Here is a 15,215-nt window from a genome sequence, read left to right on the forward strand (position 1 = left end):
GTGATCAAATATTCCAAACTGCGATCTACTGGAGCCTGCCTCTCTCCACAAACAACCCATTCACTTATGCAAGGACAAAAATCGCAATTTTTGTAAAATCTGAAAAATTGTCAATGTTATTTACGTAGGTTTTTGTAGGTTCACATTAAAATACGTATTTCGTAGTTCCTTGGGTTTGGGCCTGTTTTTGATCATTATTAGTCTGATTGATTGATTTGGTTTATTTTACTTCGCATTTATGTCACTTTTGGTCAATCGCGAGGATGAGGATGAGTGATGATATGTTCAAATTGATGAAGAACAGTCACAAAGAACATCCATGCCCAGGCCGGGATTCGAATCCAGAACCCCTAGCTTCGTACCACGCTGTGATAACAACCCCTCCACGGAGGTTGGCGACCATCATTAGTAATTGACGATAGATTCTACATATCATTATGCAGCTAAATAACTAAAGAAACTTGATGTGTTTGGCGTCTCATGTTAAATTTATTTTAAAAAACGTAGGCGATGATGAAAAATAGACCTTTAAAAAGAAACATGTAACTACTGTCACAAAATAAATAAGAAAAGAACGAGTAAAATACAATGTAATAATAAATTAGTTTAATTCTAATAAGTTTATAATCACACGACAATACAAAATAAAAATGGAAATAAATCAAGTTGCATGTGCATATCATTCTTTACGTAGGCTAAGTGTCTAAAACTTTAAAACCATTTATCTGTATCAGAGGATTCAAAACTGATAAATCATACTTATCCGCTAATTCAATATTAGCAATTAGACCTTGGAATTCAAATCGTAAAAATGCAGCAATGGAAAATTTAGTAGTTGTAATCAAGTCTGCTGCATTTATTGCCACCTTGAACCAATTTTAACACCTTGCAGATATGGAGTTTGAAGAATATCTCTCTCCTCTGAAGAATACCTCTCTCCTTTCTACAGATGTCGCGAATAAAATAACACTGAATATGTGTGAAGAGGAAAAAATCTTTGGCTTTCTATGTATTTTACTAAAAAATGTTATAAAAATCTAGTTTCTCCAAACCACATTTCAAACAAGTTTATTTGCTACTCTAAGTCACAATGTTTATTACTTTTTTTTTTTTTTAACATAATATAAAATGAAATATTTGTTTGAAGTCAGTACAGGCAGGTAAACTCTTTATTTGGAAATTACACCATTGTAGTGAGAGATGTACATAAGTATAATATTCATAACAATACTACGTATTATACGGAAGTTCGACTATCACGTTCCAAAAAAGTAACTGTCATTTATAAAGACTGGCGTACGCAGGATTTCTTTTCTTTTCGGAAGGAGCTGGAATTATAAAGGTGGAAAATACATATATTCGTTCTGACAACGAACAATAAAATATTTCGTACATTTGGAGCTTTTCACTCTATTAAAATTGTACTTGAAGACAAAGATGGTAATCGGGGGTCATTTTAAGAGCGGGTTTGCATTTACACCTTTCGTTTTTTCGGAGTTCTTAAGGGATTTCCATTTGAAAATTTTTATTTTCTCAATTTAGGGAGGAGCTCTAGCCCGTATGCGTGCGCCAGTGCTTACCAGTACTTTCTCCCTTGAGAATGGCACTGACGGCGTCACACACACACACACACACGCTCACACACACTCACAAGCATACTACAAACACGTATGCACATATAAAACATTGTAACATTTATAATTTCCATTTGGGAACCACCAGTGTAAAATAACGACTCTTTTCCCTCTAGTGTGTCATTGTGCTGTTGCTTAATAAATTATTAATATTCCAAGAATAGTATAAAATAAATAACTAAAGAAACAAATATTATATTGCATAACTGTTAAGATAACCGTACCACTGTAAATAATCTCTCCAACATGTCCACGTGTTATTCCAATATTTTGGATTTGCAAGTGGATCAGATGGCTGGTTGGAAGCCGGTACATAGCCTGCATATAGAAATAATTTCGCTACCATTAATCTACTGTGCGGGTGGATTGAGAAAATGTTACGATATTCACAAGGATCTTTTGCTATATCGAACAGACAAGGCCCTTTTGGCAGAGAGCACTGTTCCGTGTCCGTTCTTCCACTGCATTTGACTGTAGCCTGGGACCGCAGAGTACCGATGTCATTGGGTAGTGGATGACCAATAGCTGCAAGAGCCTTCGCCGCCATACTGGTTTTCACTGCAGACACTGGGTATGGGGGGCTGCCTTTTTCCAGTGGTCCATACCATTCATTATCATATGAAGTTCCTTCACCTGTATAAACGTGTGAGTACGATTAAGCAAGTACACTGTACATTAGCGGTTAGTTAAACTAGAGCCTCTCTTCACTATGATATTTTTATTTTTTTAAAAAAAATACTCTCGAAGAGTCATGCTGATATTTTTAAATTCTGAAAATTTAAAGAGTCTAGAATTACTTCAAGCAGTACGTAATTTCAAAGAACCTTTCTTGAGACTATCGTAAAATTCAAAGTTTAAATTCTAATAATATATATGTTACCCTGGAGTCTATTTGTTTGGTGACTTTCGGCTACCATCTTGAAAAAAATGACTGCTATTTAGAATTATTTACTGTTAAATGAATGTTTCTTGAACAAATATACTTAGAATACTCAATTTCTATTTTGTCTAATTTTACTCCGTATTCATTGTTGAATTGTTTACAACAAAAAGAAAAATGTTTTGAATGAGATCAATATCTCTACCGCACATCAACGTGTCAAGTGTGCTACAAACATTTACTAATGCAGTGCTCTCCTATTTTGTTAAACGTATTCCACATTTATTATGTGCAAGAACAAATATTTCGAAAATCTTTAGAGCTACAGTAAAATCGGACTAAGGATTGTTTATTTTAAACATTTATTTTTTTCAGAATTAGTTTTTACTTTCTTCCGATTACGAGTTACAGCCAATAGTAGGCTTAATATTCGAAATTGGCAGGTATTGTCCATGATGGTGGCCGAAAGCCACAAAAAGTTACTCTCATGCTTAATCTACTTGAAACCTGCGTTCGAACCATACGTGCTTCATTATGTTTAGCCTATCACCCATTTCATATGTTCATCGTTCATCCTCATCGTTGCAATTTGCCTAAAATGTAGAAAAGAGACGTAAAATATCCATCGTGGAAATTGAAAACTTCTAACTGAAAGGATACGAACTATTATTATGTCCTGAAGAAAAATCCATCAGCTACCGAGGCTTAGTCATACAAGAAAATGAAACCTCTTTTCTTTTTCTTTTTTCAGATAGCAGAAAAAATAAAATTGACCACAACAAAGATGTATCATTGCAGAGATTTGCAGAGCATATAGGGCAACATAATAAAACAATCCCCAAATCTAAGTTGAGCTTTTGCCGCCATATTGGCGGCCAATTTTAGGCTTTTCGAACATATTACATTAACCGCTGGAATTGCGAGAAAAAGTTACAACAAAGAAGTCTATACTCGATTAAATCATTTTTTTTTTCATTTTAGGTAACTTTTTCCTCCCTTCGAAAAATCCATGACTAGTGTTGCCCTCGAGACGAGACTTTGGCCTGTCTCGTCTCGTGGAAATGCTGTGAAATGCTGTCTCGTCTCGAAAATATTCGTTTGTCTCGGGACACATGATCAATCTCGTCTCGTCTCGAATTTTTAAAAGCCTGTCCCGTCTCGTCTCGTGGGCAACACTATCCATGACTTACAAGTTACTTACCTATAACCAACTTCAAATCACGAAATCTTAAAGCAGCGCTTGGAGTCACTTCGTCTATGTTGTGGAGTAGTTCCTGGCGTAGAGACGGGGTGTTTCGTGACAGGGCTTGCCACATGTTAATGCCATCAAGTTTTCCCATGTTTAGAACTTTCCCCCCTGAAACAAAACAACACAGTTCAGTGCTTATTGTCAGAGGAAAATGGTTACCCGTTTCTTCGCTGGATATGTCTTGAAGGATGCCATTTGCGGGTTCAGAAACAGAAAGAATCGATTGGATTTTGGTCAGCTTCCGGTTCAGGGAGCTTGTCCTCGCATTAGGAGAAAGGTGCAAATAGCCACAGTGCTGAGGCGACCATTATATGTCTTAATAATTAAACATTCTTTAAAATGAACCGCAAAAGGAATTTAGAGAGGCAGTTGCAACATGAAGCTGTCGTTATTAAAGCCCTACAGCTTATATACCTAGGTAGTACAGAATAGTTATCCATCAGATTAAGATTGGGAGGATTTTCCCTTATGACAGAGTAAAATTGTGGCGAATGGATTTCTTTATATCTGCTGCGAGTATTGGTTGCGTGTGTTCGTGTTTCAGACTGTTAGAGACCAGTTTTTAGTAGGGTTAGAAATATATTTACATTTTTTAATGTAGACACTTATTACTACTTTTATACTTAATTGTATACTTTTTAACTTAACTGTTACTTTTTCTAGATAAGACATAACTCGTAGAACGTGTTGCAAGCATAAACTGTAACCGATCTGTTATTTTTATGTTGATGACCACTGTGCCGTGTGAAATTAACATAAATTAATTAAATTATAATTATCCTCATGTGTGTACTATATATAGAGGCTAGATTATTCGAAGTAAACTCTCATATGTGAAAAATTACGTCACGCAAAACAATTGTTCACAACAAATGTACGAGGGTAAGCCAGTAAGTAGGTTACAAATATTAATTTTAAAAAAAATACTAAGCGAGATACCGACCTGAAAGCCGTTCTTATTTTCAACATAATCCCCACCAACATTGATAACCATATCGCATCGCTTTATCAGTTTGTCAAAACCTGCTGCATAAAAGTCTTTGGGCCCAGCTACAATCGCACCTCACGTTCATCTTCATTATTCTATTCCCGAAACGTTTGACAATCTTTGCGAGAATTTATCGACCGAGTTCAGTTGTGCACAGTGATGTGCAGTAGACTATAAGTTTACGTCTACATGCGTTGTCTACACGTAATCTACGCGTAGATTACATTGGGTTGTAATTTACAAAGACTACGTAGACAATCTAAAGTGAATTAAAATTAATTTTCAAGGGTTTCATGAATGGAAAGTGACATTTTCAACTATATTAGTTCCTAACAAAATGAAAAGAATCCTATTTACAACAAAATTTCTCTTCTTTTCTATTATCAACTATGGAAGAAGATAAATAGTATGCTAAAAACAACAATAGATGGCAGTCGTGAGGCAAGAGTGGTCTTTTCCCCATAAAACACTAGAATATTTCCTATATTAGATTTCTTCCTAGGTGAGAAATTGTTCGAATTAGGAAGAACGAGTATGAAAAGTTCTCCTCACACATCAACAACTGATACGCAGTATAATTGTCTTTTAATTCCACGGCGCCCTTTGCTAAGTTATCACCTTTCGCCATGTTGTTTACATAGATTACGTCGTCTACGTGTATAAAATAGTCTACGTGTAGAATGTAGACTATCGTTGTTTACGCGTAGACGCACATCACTGGTTGTGCATCGCTTTATGCGAAAACATTCCTCACCATAAACAGGAAACATTTCCTTATGAATATCCTTTGCAGGTAGTCCTCCTCGCCCCCTCACCCCCCTCCCCCCGAAAAACGCACAACAGCACGCTGCTCTTCTCATGTACACTACTCGAGCACGGTCGACATTTTTAAACTGAGCTGCTCACTCGTGCATCTGCTATTTAGCGAATGCTAACTGAATATCGTCAAGCTGCATTGTGCTGTCACCTAATAACACCTTTAGAAACTACTCACTACTATTTTCAGCCATCCCACATCAGGTTGTGAACTGCTTACTGACGTCGCCTCGTATATATGTTGATCAAAATTGTTTCTATATATTTTTTTAAAGGATGCCTCCGTGTGCGGGACCCCTTGATTACAATGTGACAGCGCCATCAGGAATGTTCAACTTCTGGTTTCATTACTCACGAGAAAAAATAAATCAACTTGCTCTTTTAGATGTCCAGCTATCTACCTGATTCACTTACCAGCTGCTGAGTAAAGAGTAGGGGCCCAATCACTGATGTGCATTAGCTGGTCTGACACTCTTCCCACCTGCTGAAGCTGTGGGCTCCAGACACATGCCGGTGTCCTTACGCCGCCTTCCCATAGGGTACCCTTTTTCTGCAGAAGAAGAGAAAGTAAGATATGAACACTGCGTTAATGAAGTCTCGGAGGCGGTAGGGGTTATAACCATGGGAGTCATCACAATTGAATAATAAAAATAACAATCATCCAATAACATTTATTATAAACTAATTATAATAAAAAAGTATTTTATTACCAACTTATCATTATATAGTACAGGGTGGCCCAAACAAAACTATTTGCGATTTTTCATGGTCAATATTTTGGTACATTAAGCCTGTGTCTGTTGACAAAATTCTGGACTGCTAATGTTGCCAACCAAGAATTAAACCATTAAAATGTCACGTTTTTAACTTTGACCATAAAATCACATTCTTCAATCCATTAAGTGGCACGCAAATCACAGAATAGCATAGTGCTAAACACAAAACTTTGAATTATGATCTCACGCACCGAAATTACCACAGTATGGAGAATCACTCTGACACGTGAGTCATTAATTATTTTCTAGAATTTCGTGTGTATAGTAAATTGGTATCCAACAATGCTGGATGAGGCTTAATAATGCAGAAACAACTAAATTTAAATCCCAGTTATGCTATGAGAATCGAAGTTTGGGTTGCGCGAACTTTGAAACACTCTGTATGGTAAGACAACGTGGACAACACATTTAGAGGTAGACTTACACTCTGTTTTGGGAATCTGTGGAGCAAGGTCGCACATAACACTAGAGAAGGGAAAGAAGCAAGTGAAGGTATCTGTGCGCGCTGCAATAAACGATTGCTAGCTGCTGCCGCGTTTTCACCTCTCACGCGTACAATGGTCGAACCCTTTCGAGACCTACTTGCGCAGAGGACTTGTTTTCGCTCGCTTGCCCCAGAGATTCCCTGGACAGAGTGAGTCTGTATGATAACACTCGTAATATTGGTGATAATTTCGTTGACCGTGAAGTATTTGTTCTTACCGATCTCAAAGGCCAGTTGGACCCGCTGTTGGACAAGAAGCCAGTGGTAGGTGCTCCATTGTCTGACAAAAATACGATAACACAATTCTGCAGCATTCCTTTCTTCCGTAAGGCCTGCATCACAGCTCCTAATGAATCGTCCAGTTTGCTAACCATTCCTGCGGAGGAGATAGATATACAATGTTCGTTCCTGAGTAAATATTGTTAATAATGAAGTCTGATCAGTTATAGAAGGTTGGGGACGTACTGAAGCTAAAACACAGTGTGGGCAAACCGTCACTCGCAAATGAGGCTATGTTTAGATATGATTACTTTATCATATCTCGCAATTAATGTGATAGTAAAATAAATATCAATTCTTAGAATTTAATTAGCAGCTGCACGCTTTAGTTTACTAAAAAGTGATAGTTTACGAATATATTTTTGTATGTTTGCGATTTTTTGAAACTATACAAATTTATGGTTAAAAATCACATACTTGAATAAGCATTATTACATACACTTGTACATGAGTTTTTAAACATGAATGTAATTTTTGTAACAAGACGTGCACGAACAGTAAATATAAACGCGTTCAATATTTATTTACGTCTTCCAACCCTCAAATGTCGTTATTTATTTATTGTTTTGAATGGCGAATGATTTTCCTTCAACTTAACCACCTTCGGTTTCCACCTTCTATAGGGTCTTCTTCAGACGAAACTTTTTTATGTACATTTTTTATACTATGAAAGTTTGCCTTGGTCAGCATTATAATGTTTTATTAATATGGAAACAAGGCTTAACAGTGTTACCTTTACTTTAGATTTTACAAATTGAGTATAATACATAATAACATTTAAATAAAAACTGTAGAAAAAATAAGAACACAAGAAAAAACGCACATACATTTTAAGGAAACTAAAAAATATACTAAAACATAAACACACACAACAAAAATACTCAATGTGCAGAAGAGTCAATGAGTGCTGATCCTACAATCATCGTATGTTTTACGTTAAACAAATTTGGCGAAACGCGGAAAACTACACACCTTGACAATAATTTGTTACAAACGGTATCTTTGTTACAGTCGTAGACATCTGGAAGGGGACAAGGGGGCGGAGAGTGAGGCACGGTCCCACTCAGTGGCGGTGATTAGGAGGCGTGGGGTGCACTGTTCCCCCGCACTATGCTAAACCTTATCTACAAAGGAAGTAAACTGTCCTTGCCCCCACCCCAGTTTTGGAACCCAATCGCCGCCATTGGTCCTATGTGTGGTATTTAAGAAATTCCCAGGCGGGGGGGGGGGGATTCTACTGACTGTCCAGGGACAGCATGAGATAATGACTTCATATAACATGCCTATGGATAAAATTTAGCAAGCAGAAGTAGGACACAAGTACCCAGAGGGGAAGAAATCCCCCATCCCCCTACAAATACCACCCTGGCTACTGAAAGATGAATGTCAATATAAAATTATATATTTCACACATACAGGTTATTTCAGTCACAGTCAATTATGTTGCAGAAACATAACTTCTGCCTGAAGGAGTATTTTTCGAAGGGGGCAAAAATATTGGGGGAAATATGCTTCCCTGGAAAAATTCTGCGGACGTCCATACAATCAGTACGCGTATATAGACTACTGTATACATGGCCGTATTTAGAGGGGGGGTTCTAGGGTTCAACCCCCCCCGAAACTTCTGACATGTTGCATTAATGGATGTTCAGAAACCAAAATCTGTAACAAATTTTCAATTTTTCTTTCGAAGCATCACAAAAATACAAGGAGACAATGTTGAAACGAATTTTTCATACATTTGAAATTCTGAAAGTTGAGTGAAACAGGATTTATTCTCGGAATCGCAGCCCACCCGCGGCCCCTCCATTATCACTTCTGCTGTCATCTTTCCAGTGTTGCTCCTGCGTCACAAGGAATATAGACTGAAGATTCCCTTATGATTGTCCCAAAATTCCCTTTCCAGCTTTTAAATTCCCCGTCCGATAAAGTCGAAAATAAATCCCCCCTTGATAGGAGTTCAAACCTAGTGCCTCCAGTTTCGTAGCGCATTACGTTCGCGATTGAGGATACAATCCATGCACCAGGCTAAGCTTTTAAAGAGAATAACTGGTTCTACACTTTTCAAAATTCCAAAAATTTAATTTTAAAGTCAAACAACAAAAACTTTATGACTAAAATTTCCATCTAACTTTTAAAGTATTTTCTTGAAGGTATCTAAAGTTTAATGACGAAGTAAAATAATTGTGCATTACAGTACACACTGTATGAAACGTAAAAAAAAAAGAAAGAAAGAAACTTATGCTGGATATTCACTCATCTGCTGGATTGAGTAAGCCCCCTCAAGGATATAACAATAATATAATAATAATAATTATTATTATTATGGAATAAAATTGTTTTATTATTATGAAATTTTAATTATTATTGTACAATTATTATTATTATTTCTATTATTCAAATTTCTGGCGACGCCCTGGGAATAATTATGAATTAACCCCCCCCGAAATTTTTTCCTGCCTACGGCCATGACTGTATATATTATTATTATCGATCTCTTACCTGCGTAAGTTCTCCTGTTTTCATCTTTAATGTAGGGGAATTTATTAACAGCTTCCACAGGAGCCTGGTAACCGTTGTAAACGCTCCCAGCATGCACTGCAGCATGAGCAAAATAAAGGAACAACGACTGCGCGCAGTTGTGGTTCATAATTATGTTCACAGCTTCCTTGGTGTACAGATCCGTGCTGTACTTGCCTATTGTACTCCAATCTGATTGTAAGTCTCGTCGCATGTCGAGCCCCTCGAAATTAGTTTTCTGGAACAAAGAATGCACATGAAACAACTTCAGCAGACGCATTTATTTAATGAGCTTCATAGCATCTGTGATGCTCGAAGTGGAAATTCCAAGCTTGGTCGAGTTTGGACCGCGTTCGAATCGGCAACTGATGTCGCCTGGAGCACCGTTGTACCCGTGGAATCCGCCTGTACCGACATTGTCCGAATTCGCGGCATAGGTAGAGTTGGATAAGAGAGATGGAATGCGCGAAAAGTGCACGCTTCAACTCGTTGTAGCCATGCGCTTGGCAGCTATATTGCAACTTTCACTTTGCAGAGGCAACGTTTACTGAATAGACGATCTGAAACTCAGTGCTACTTGGGCATTTTGTCGATAACACTGTATGTAGAAAAATTGTAAAATAATAAATCACGTGCCACATTTGTAAGGTGAGTAGTAAATAGGTGGAAATCATTGTGATGTTTGGTTGTTATTTCAGCCTTCTGCTTCTGTACTGTGCGCCTGCGCCCAGGGCGCGGTGGATGACGTTCGAGCTGACACCTGGCGGGAAAAGTGGCAACCATACTGCAAGGCTTCACGTAGATTCGGACGATTTCGATGGCACACGAAAGCAACGGGATAGAATTCAGTCATGACCCAGGATAAGAGGCGAGGTGTCCGGTCATCGGCAGATGCGGCGATGACTTAGCAAAATAATAAATATACTGCATTTTAAATATTTTAGTGAAGAAGTAAAAAAATAAGTCAGAATATTCTCATATTTATTCGAAATAAGCCATGCGACACCATGAAACAGCTAGAAATACACAAGGGATTAGCTACGTTTAGCGCATCCGAGTGAGAGCCCAGTACTATCGCCGGCCCAGGTCATCGCAGAAAATGTGCGAATCTCTCTACCTGCTCGGAAGACACCGAACGACCGCTTGAAGGTCTGGCCATAAAAGGCCTTTCCTTTTCAGCTCCCATGTTTACGGCAGGGTTTCTCTGACGTCGTCATGATTACAATTTTTCAGAGTGCTATTTCCATCATTGTACCTAGGTAGAGCTAAAGCATGCAATGCAATGATATGATTAATACACTTAATTAGCGATGTCGTGAGTGCAACAATTTTTAAATAAACTGAAAAATCAGACTTTCTTTCAATTATGTTAGACGAACGATTTAATGTTAACAGTAGGTCCCAATTGTCAACTGTCTTGAGATCTGTGCGTAAGGAGGAGGGTTGTGATAAGGAACGATTTATTGATTTTACTGATGTGAGTACCGATTGTATATCTGGACGGGTTATTTGTTCATGTAAAACTTGTCAATAAGTAGAAACTGGAGGAAAATTTTATTGCTGAAACTTATGACGGGTCGGCAGTTATGTCGAGACATTTAGAGGATTTGCAAAAGAAGGTCCAGAACGAGTACCAAAAGGCGTTATTTACCCATTGCTAAGCTCAAGTATAGATTTAGTGCTGTCCCAGGGAATGAATGAAATATCATGTATTCTTATCCACTTTGCTACACAAGAACGTTAAAAGAAAACCATCCCATCCTTTTCACAACCCAGGTGGTGTTAAAAATCACGCTGGACATTTCCACTCAATTTTTTTTACAATTATTTTAAAAACTACACCCTGGGAAAATGACCCCTGCAAGTTCTCGCGTTTCTCTGCGTCCAGTTTAAGGCAGAAACGAGACTTCCAAAGTTGCGAGGCTAGCGTTGCGCTGAAAACAATCCCCGCCATGTTAATACGTCACGCCTTAGAGAGAACTCGTTTGTCGTCTGCTTCGAGCGTCCAGTTTACTGCGGTAGCCCACGGTGAGCGATCATATGTAGCAGTTTTACAAATCTGTACAGATTTAAATAATGGAAGATGGAGCGATAGTGGAAAGGAAAGCTATGCTTTGTAATTATCATTCGTCCATGAAATATCCCTGCTGCTCACGTGCAAGATAAATTAAAGGGTTCTGATGCGTGCGTGTTCTCAGGTCATGCGTAAAATATTGCTTGTAAAATTGGTTGCTGACCAAACTTTCAAAAATACATATATTTTAAAATTATATTTATCGAAATTTACCGTAACCTATGTAGTGCAAAATAAGAATTTTCACATTATTCACTTTATTTATAAAGCCTATTTTACTTTATTTCCCATAAAGCAATTTCAGTTTGTGTTTCATTTCTGTTGCGCAAGTTATGATCAAATATTTTTGGGCAATTAAGAGAAAATACACTGAGATGATTGCATCAGTTGCACAGTACATATTAATACTTAGTTTATGTATAATTATTACAAGGAAATAATGTGTATAACCAAGGGTGTATTTAAGGGGGGTTCAACGGGTCCACCTCCCTTTAGTTCAGTAAAATTACCAGTTACCCGTTCTACCCGCTTGTTCATAAAAATTTCTTCCGACTTATTTTAATCTCTTAAATTAGAGACGTAGGACGGGATACGGATGGGAAGGAAATTACATAATTTCACACACCAGATGGGACTGCAGACCAAATGTCTGCAATTTCCTGATAGTTTTGGAATTTCTGCGATAAGAAACTGCATTGAGACTGTCAAATCAGTTATTTTTTCCCCCTCGAGTCATCTTAAAGATATTTGATTTTTAAAAACGCAGTGACACAGGATGAACAGAAAAGTATCAATACTAGCGTGACTTCGTGATTACATACACACAACTTTGTCGGGTCCAGCACCCCCTGCTCCCCAACAAGCTTCCGGCCAGCAGTGTCCTGGATTTTCACTTACGAAATAAAGCAACCCTATGGTTGATCCATACCCCCCCCCCCCCACGTGAACTATATATACGCCCATGTGTATAACAATATCCCATACTGAAATGGTACGATATATTTTGGATTTTGTACTGGGAAAAAAGCCGCCTCATCTCGTTACCCCGAACGCATTAATTGGTTGGTTCACAACTTCACCACTAAGGATTCTATCGAGACGAGACATGGCAGCCTTAGTCTCGTTCTCGTTGAGAGTTGTAAATGTCTGTCTCGTGTTTATTTGTAAATGTCTCATTGACAGTCTCGTCTCGGTTTTGGAGGGCAATTCTCGTTCTCGTCTCAAGTCTCGAAAAATATAGAATTAACAACGTATGCAAAGGCTTATCATTATAAATACAAAAAAACCGTTCTATATATGTGTGTATATATATATGTGTATATATATATATATATATATATATGTGTGTGTGTGTGTGTGTGTGTGTATGTATATGTATATATATATTATTTTTTTGACTCCTCGTTTCGACGGTACGAGCCCTCGAAAACTGAATATTATCCTGCTTATATATATATGCAAAGCAAACCGCAGATTCAAAATTGCCAGGAATGAATTGGCGTTGTAATTATTATACTCAAAATTCATGATTTATCTGAGGAAGTCGCATCTTCCAGATTTGACTCGACCTGGGCATGACTGTTTCCTTGTGAGTGACATTTCATTGAACTGGAAATTGTTACATGGGAGGATGTTTGCTCGAGACTTTGGGGACAGCTAGGGGGATGCTTCTATTGTTAATGTTAGTGTTGTTCACGAGACGAGGAGATGGGACAAGTGAATGATTTCGAAATGAGATGGGACAGAAGAAAAAGTTCGTCTCTTATCGTGGCAGGTTGGGTGATACTTAGATTGTGCAGTTGGTGGTAGTGTGTGTGTGTGGGGGGGGGGGTGTACTCCTGCACCCCGACTTCGAATACTGCTTGTAGTCATTCATCTTCATTGTAGCGATTAGCCAAAAGTGGGAAGAATTGTGATGTTAGAGAAGATACATACTAAATTAACCATGCGTTCTCATCGTTGCGGTTAAACGAAGTGACGGAAAAGCGACGTAAATGTAGGCTAAATACAAAAATTTGCAATATATATATATATATATATATATTAACTGAAGAAAACTGTCATTTTCTGCAGGGAATTTAAAAACTTCCGATACCTTTTTATACCATATCACCTCTTATATTGCAGAAATTGGCGTGTAAACCAGAGTGTTCTAAACATATTATCTTAAAATTTGAGAAAAATTTGAAAATATTATGACGAAAATAATTCTAATTTCAGAAAAAGCATTCCTATAACATTAAGTTCTTGCCAGTCAGAACCAACCTATATATTCGCAATGAACAAGGCTGTTCACGTGTTCAGCCATTGACTGTTACAAGTTTTGCTTTGTCACCCTAATGGGAAAACCCTCTACCGAGTGGCTGAATTATAGTAAATACTGCTATAGACCGTGTTAAAAATGTAAACATAAACATTGGTGAGGTCTTGCCCGGTCCCCCCGGAACTTCCGGTTTAGGCCAGTCCCCGTTGTGACCAGTGCAGATTCACCGGCATACGAAGTAAGAAATGAGCGCTTGTTTTCATCTGTTGTGCGACTATAGTTAAGAAAGGTATTTGTTAAAGTTCTACTATGAAGGAGTGGACGTCTAGAATCCGTCGGATGATCAACTGCAGAGCAGATTATTAAAATATGACGTCTCTTTGTGGCCACCAGTTGTATAGCGCACTACGTACCATACACGTTAGGTGGCAGAGCAGCCTACGGCTGAACCTCGCCCGCTAAATAAAAGAATTATTATTATTATTATTATTATTATGTACACGAACGACGAACGTTTAGATATATTCAATTATTTTGTAAATGGAAAAGTGAGGGAAAGATAATTCTATAAAACTAGTGATATTATTATATAATAAAGTATGCTTAAGTGAATCTTTGCCAACAAATCTGCAGAAGTAATGACACATAACAAATGCTAGTAAATATATGTGCTTTCAACGTCGCCTTTCCGCCTGAGGGATTTAGGGAAAACCTATGATATTACATGCCACTTTCACTTGCACGAATTTACTTCAAGCAACAAGGGAGTTTTCAGACTGAAGCGACAAGCGATATCGGGATTTCGCACAGAAGCATTCGATCTTAAGCAAACCATTCACCAGTCACGCTTGCGTAAATAACGTGTCGGGGCAATACAATGCACGGTATTGATAAAATGGCCCAGTCCGAGCGACAAGCGACACCTGCAATTTGTGGTTCGGAAGGTGTTGTTTATTTTTTAATGTTGGTTTCCAAGAGAGACGTATCGCTGCAGTCTGAAAGCTTCCTTTCGAACCAATTCACCACGAGAAAATGCACGTGTCGCTTGGACTAGACTGTTGTTTTCTCAGTACTGTACCATGTGTCCCCTCGCTCTGCTGTACTCGTATGCAAGGTGAATTGTTTCCTTTAGAGTAAAGGGACTGTTGCTTGTCGCTTCGGTGTGTAATCTCCGTGCCACTTAAAATAAAGTGAATCCTCAGTGATCATGAATTTTTTCGAACAGAAGCGACACGACAAGCTGCACGTGTCA

The 15,215-nt window shown here is 38.0% G+C and overlaps 1 protein-coding gene across 1 annotated transcript in view; it reads right to left on the bottom strand.

The window, feature by feature from the left end:
• Window positions 1–1,827: 1,827 nt before the first annotated feature.
• Window positions 1,828–15,215, bottom strand: part of LOC145998344 (arylsulfatase B-like) — a 41,902-nt gene continuing 28,514 nt past the window's right edge. Inside the window, exons 5-9 of the mRNA XM_083134750.1 lie at window positions 9,609–9,864; window positions 7,046–7,203; window positions 5,982–6,117; window positions 3,716–3,871; window positions 1,828–2,267 (exon numbers count right to left, since the gene is read on the bottom strand). Coding sequence (XP_082990876.1) covers window positions 1,828–2,267; window positions 3,716–3,871; window positions 5,982–6,117; window positions 7,046–7,203; window positions 9,609–9,864 — 1,146 coding nt within the window. The remainder of the gene's footprint in view (window positions 2,268–3,715; window positions 3,872–5,981; window positions 6,118–7,045; window positions 7,204–9,608; window positions 9,865–15,215) is intronic.

The sequence above is a fragment of the Lepisma saccharinum genome, chromosome 14 (assembly GCF_977018435.1).
Source record: "Lepisma saccharinum chromosome 14, izLepSacc3.1, whole genome shotgun sequence".
Taxonomy (NCBI): domain Eukaryota; kingdom Metazoa; phylum Arthropoda; class Insecta; order Zygentoma; family Lepismatidae; genus Lepisma; species Lepisma saccharinum.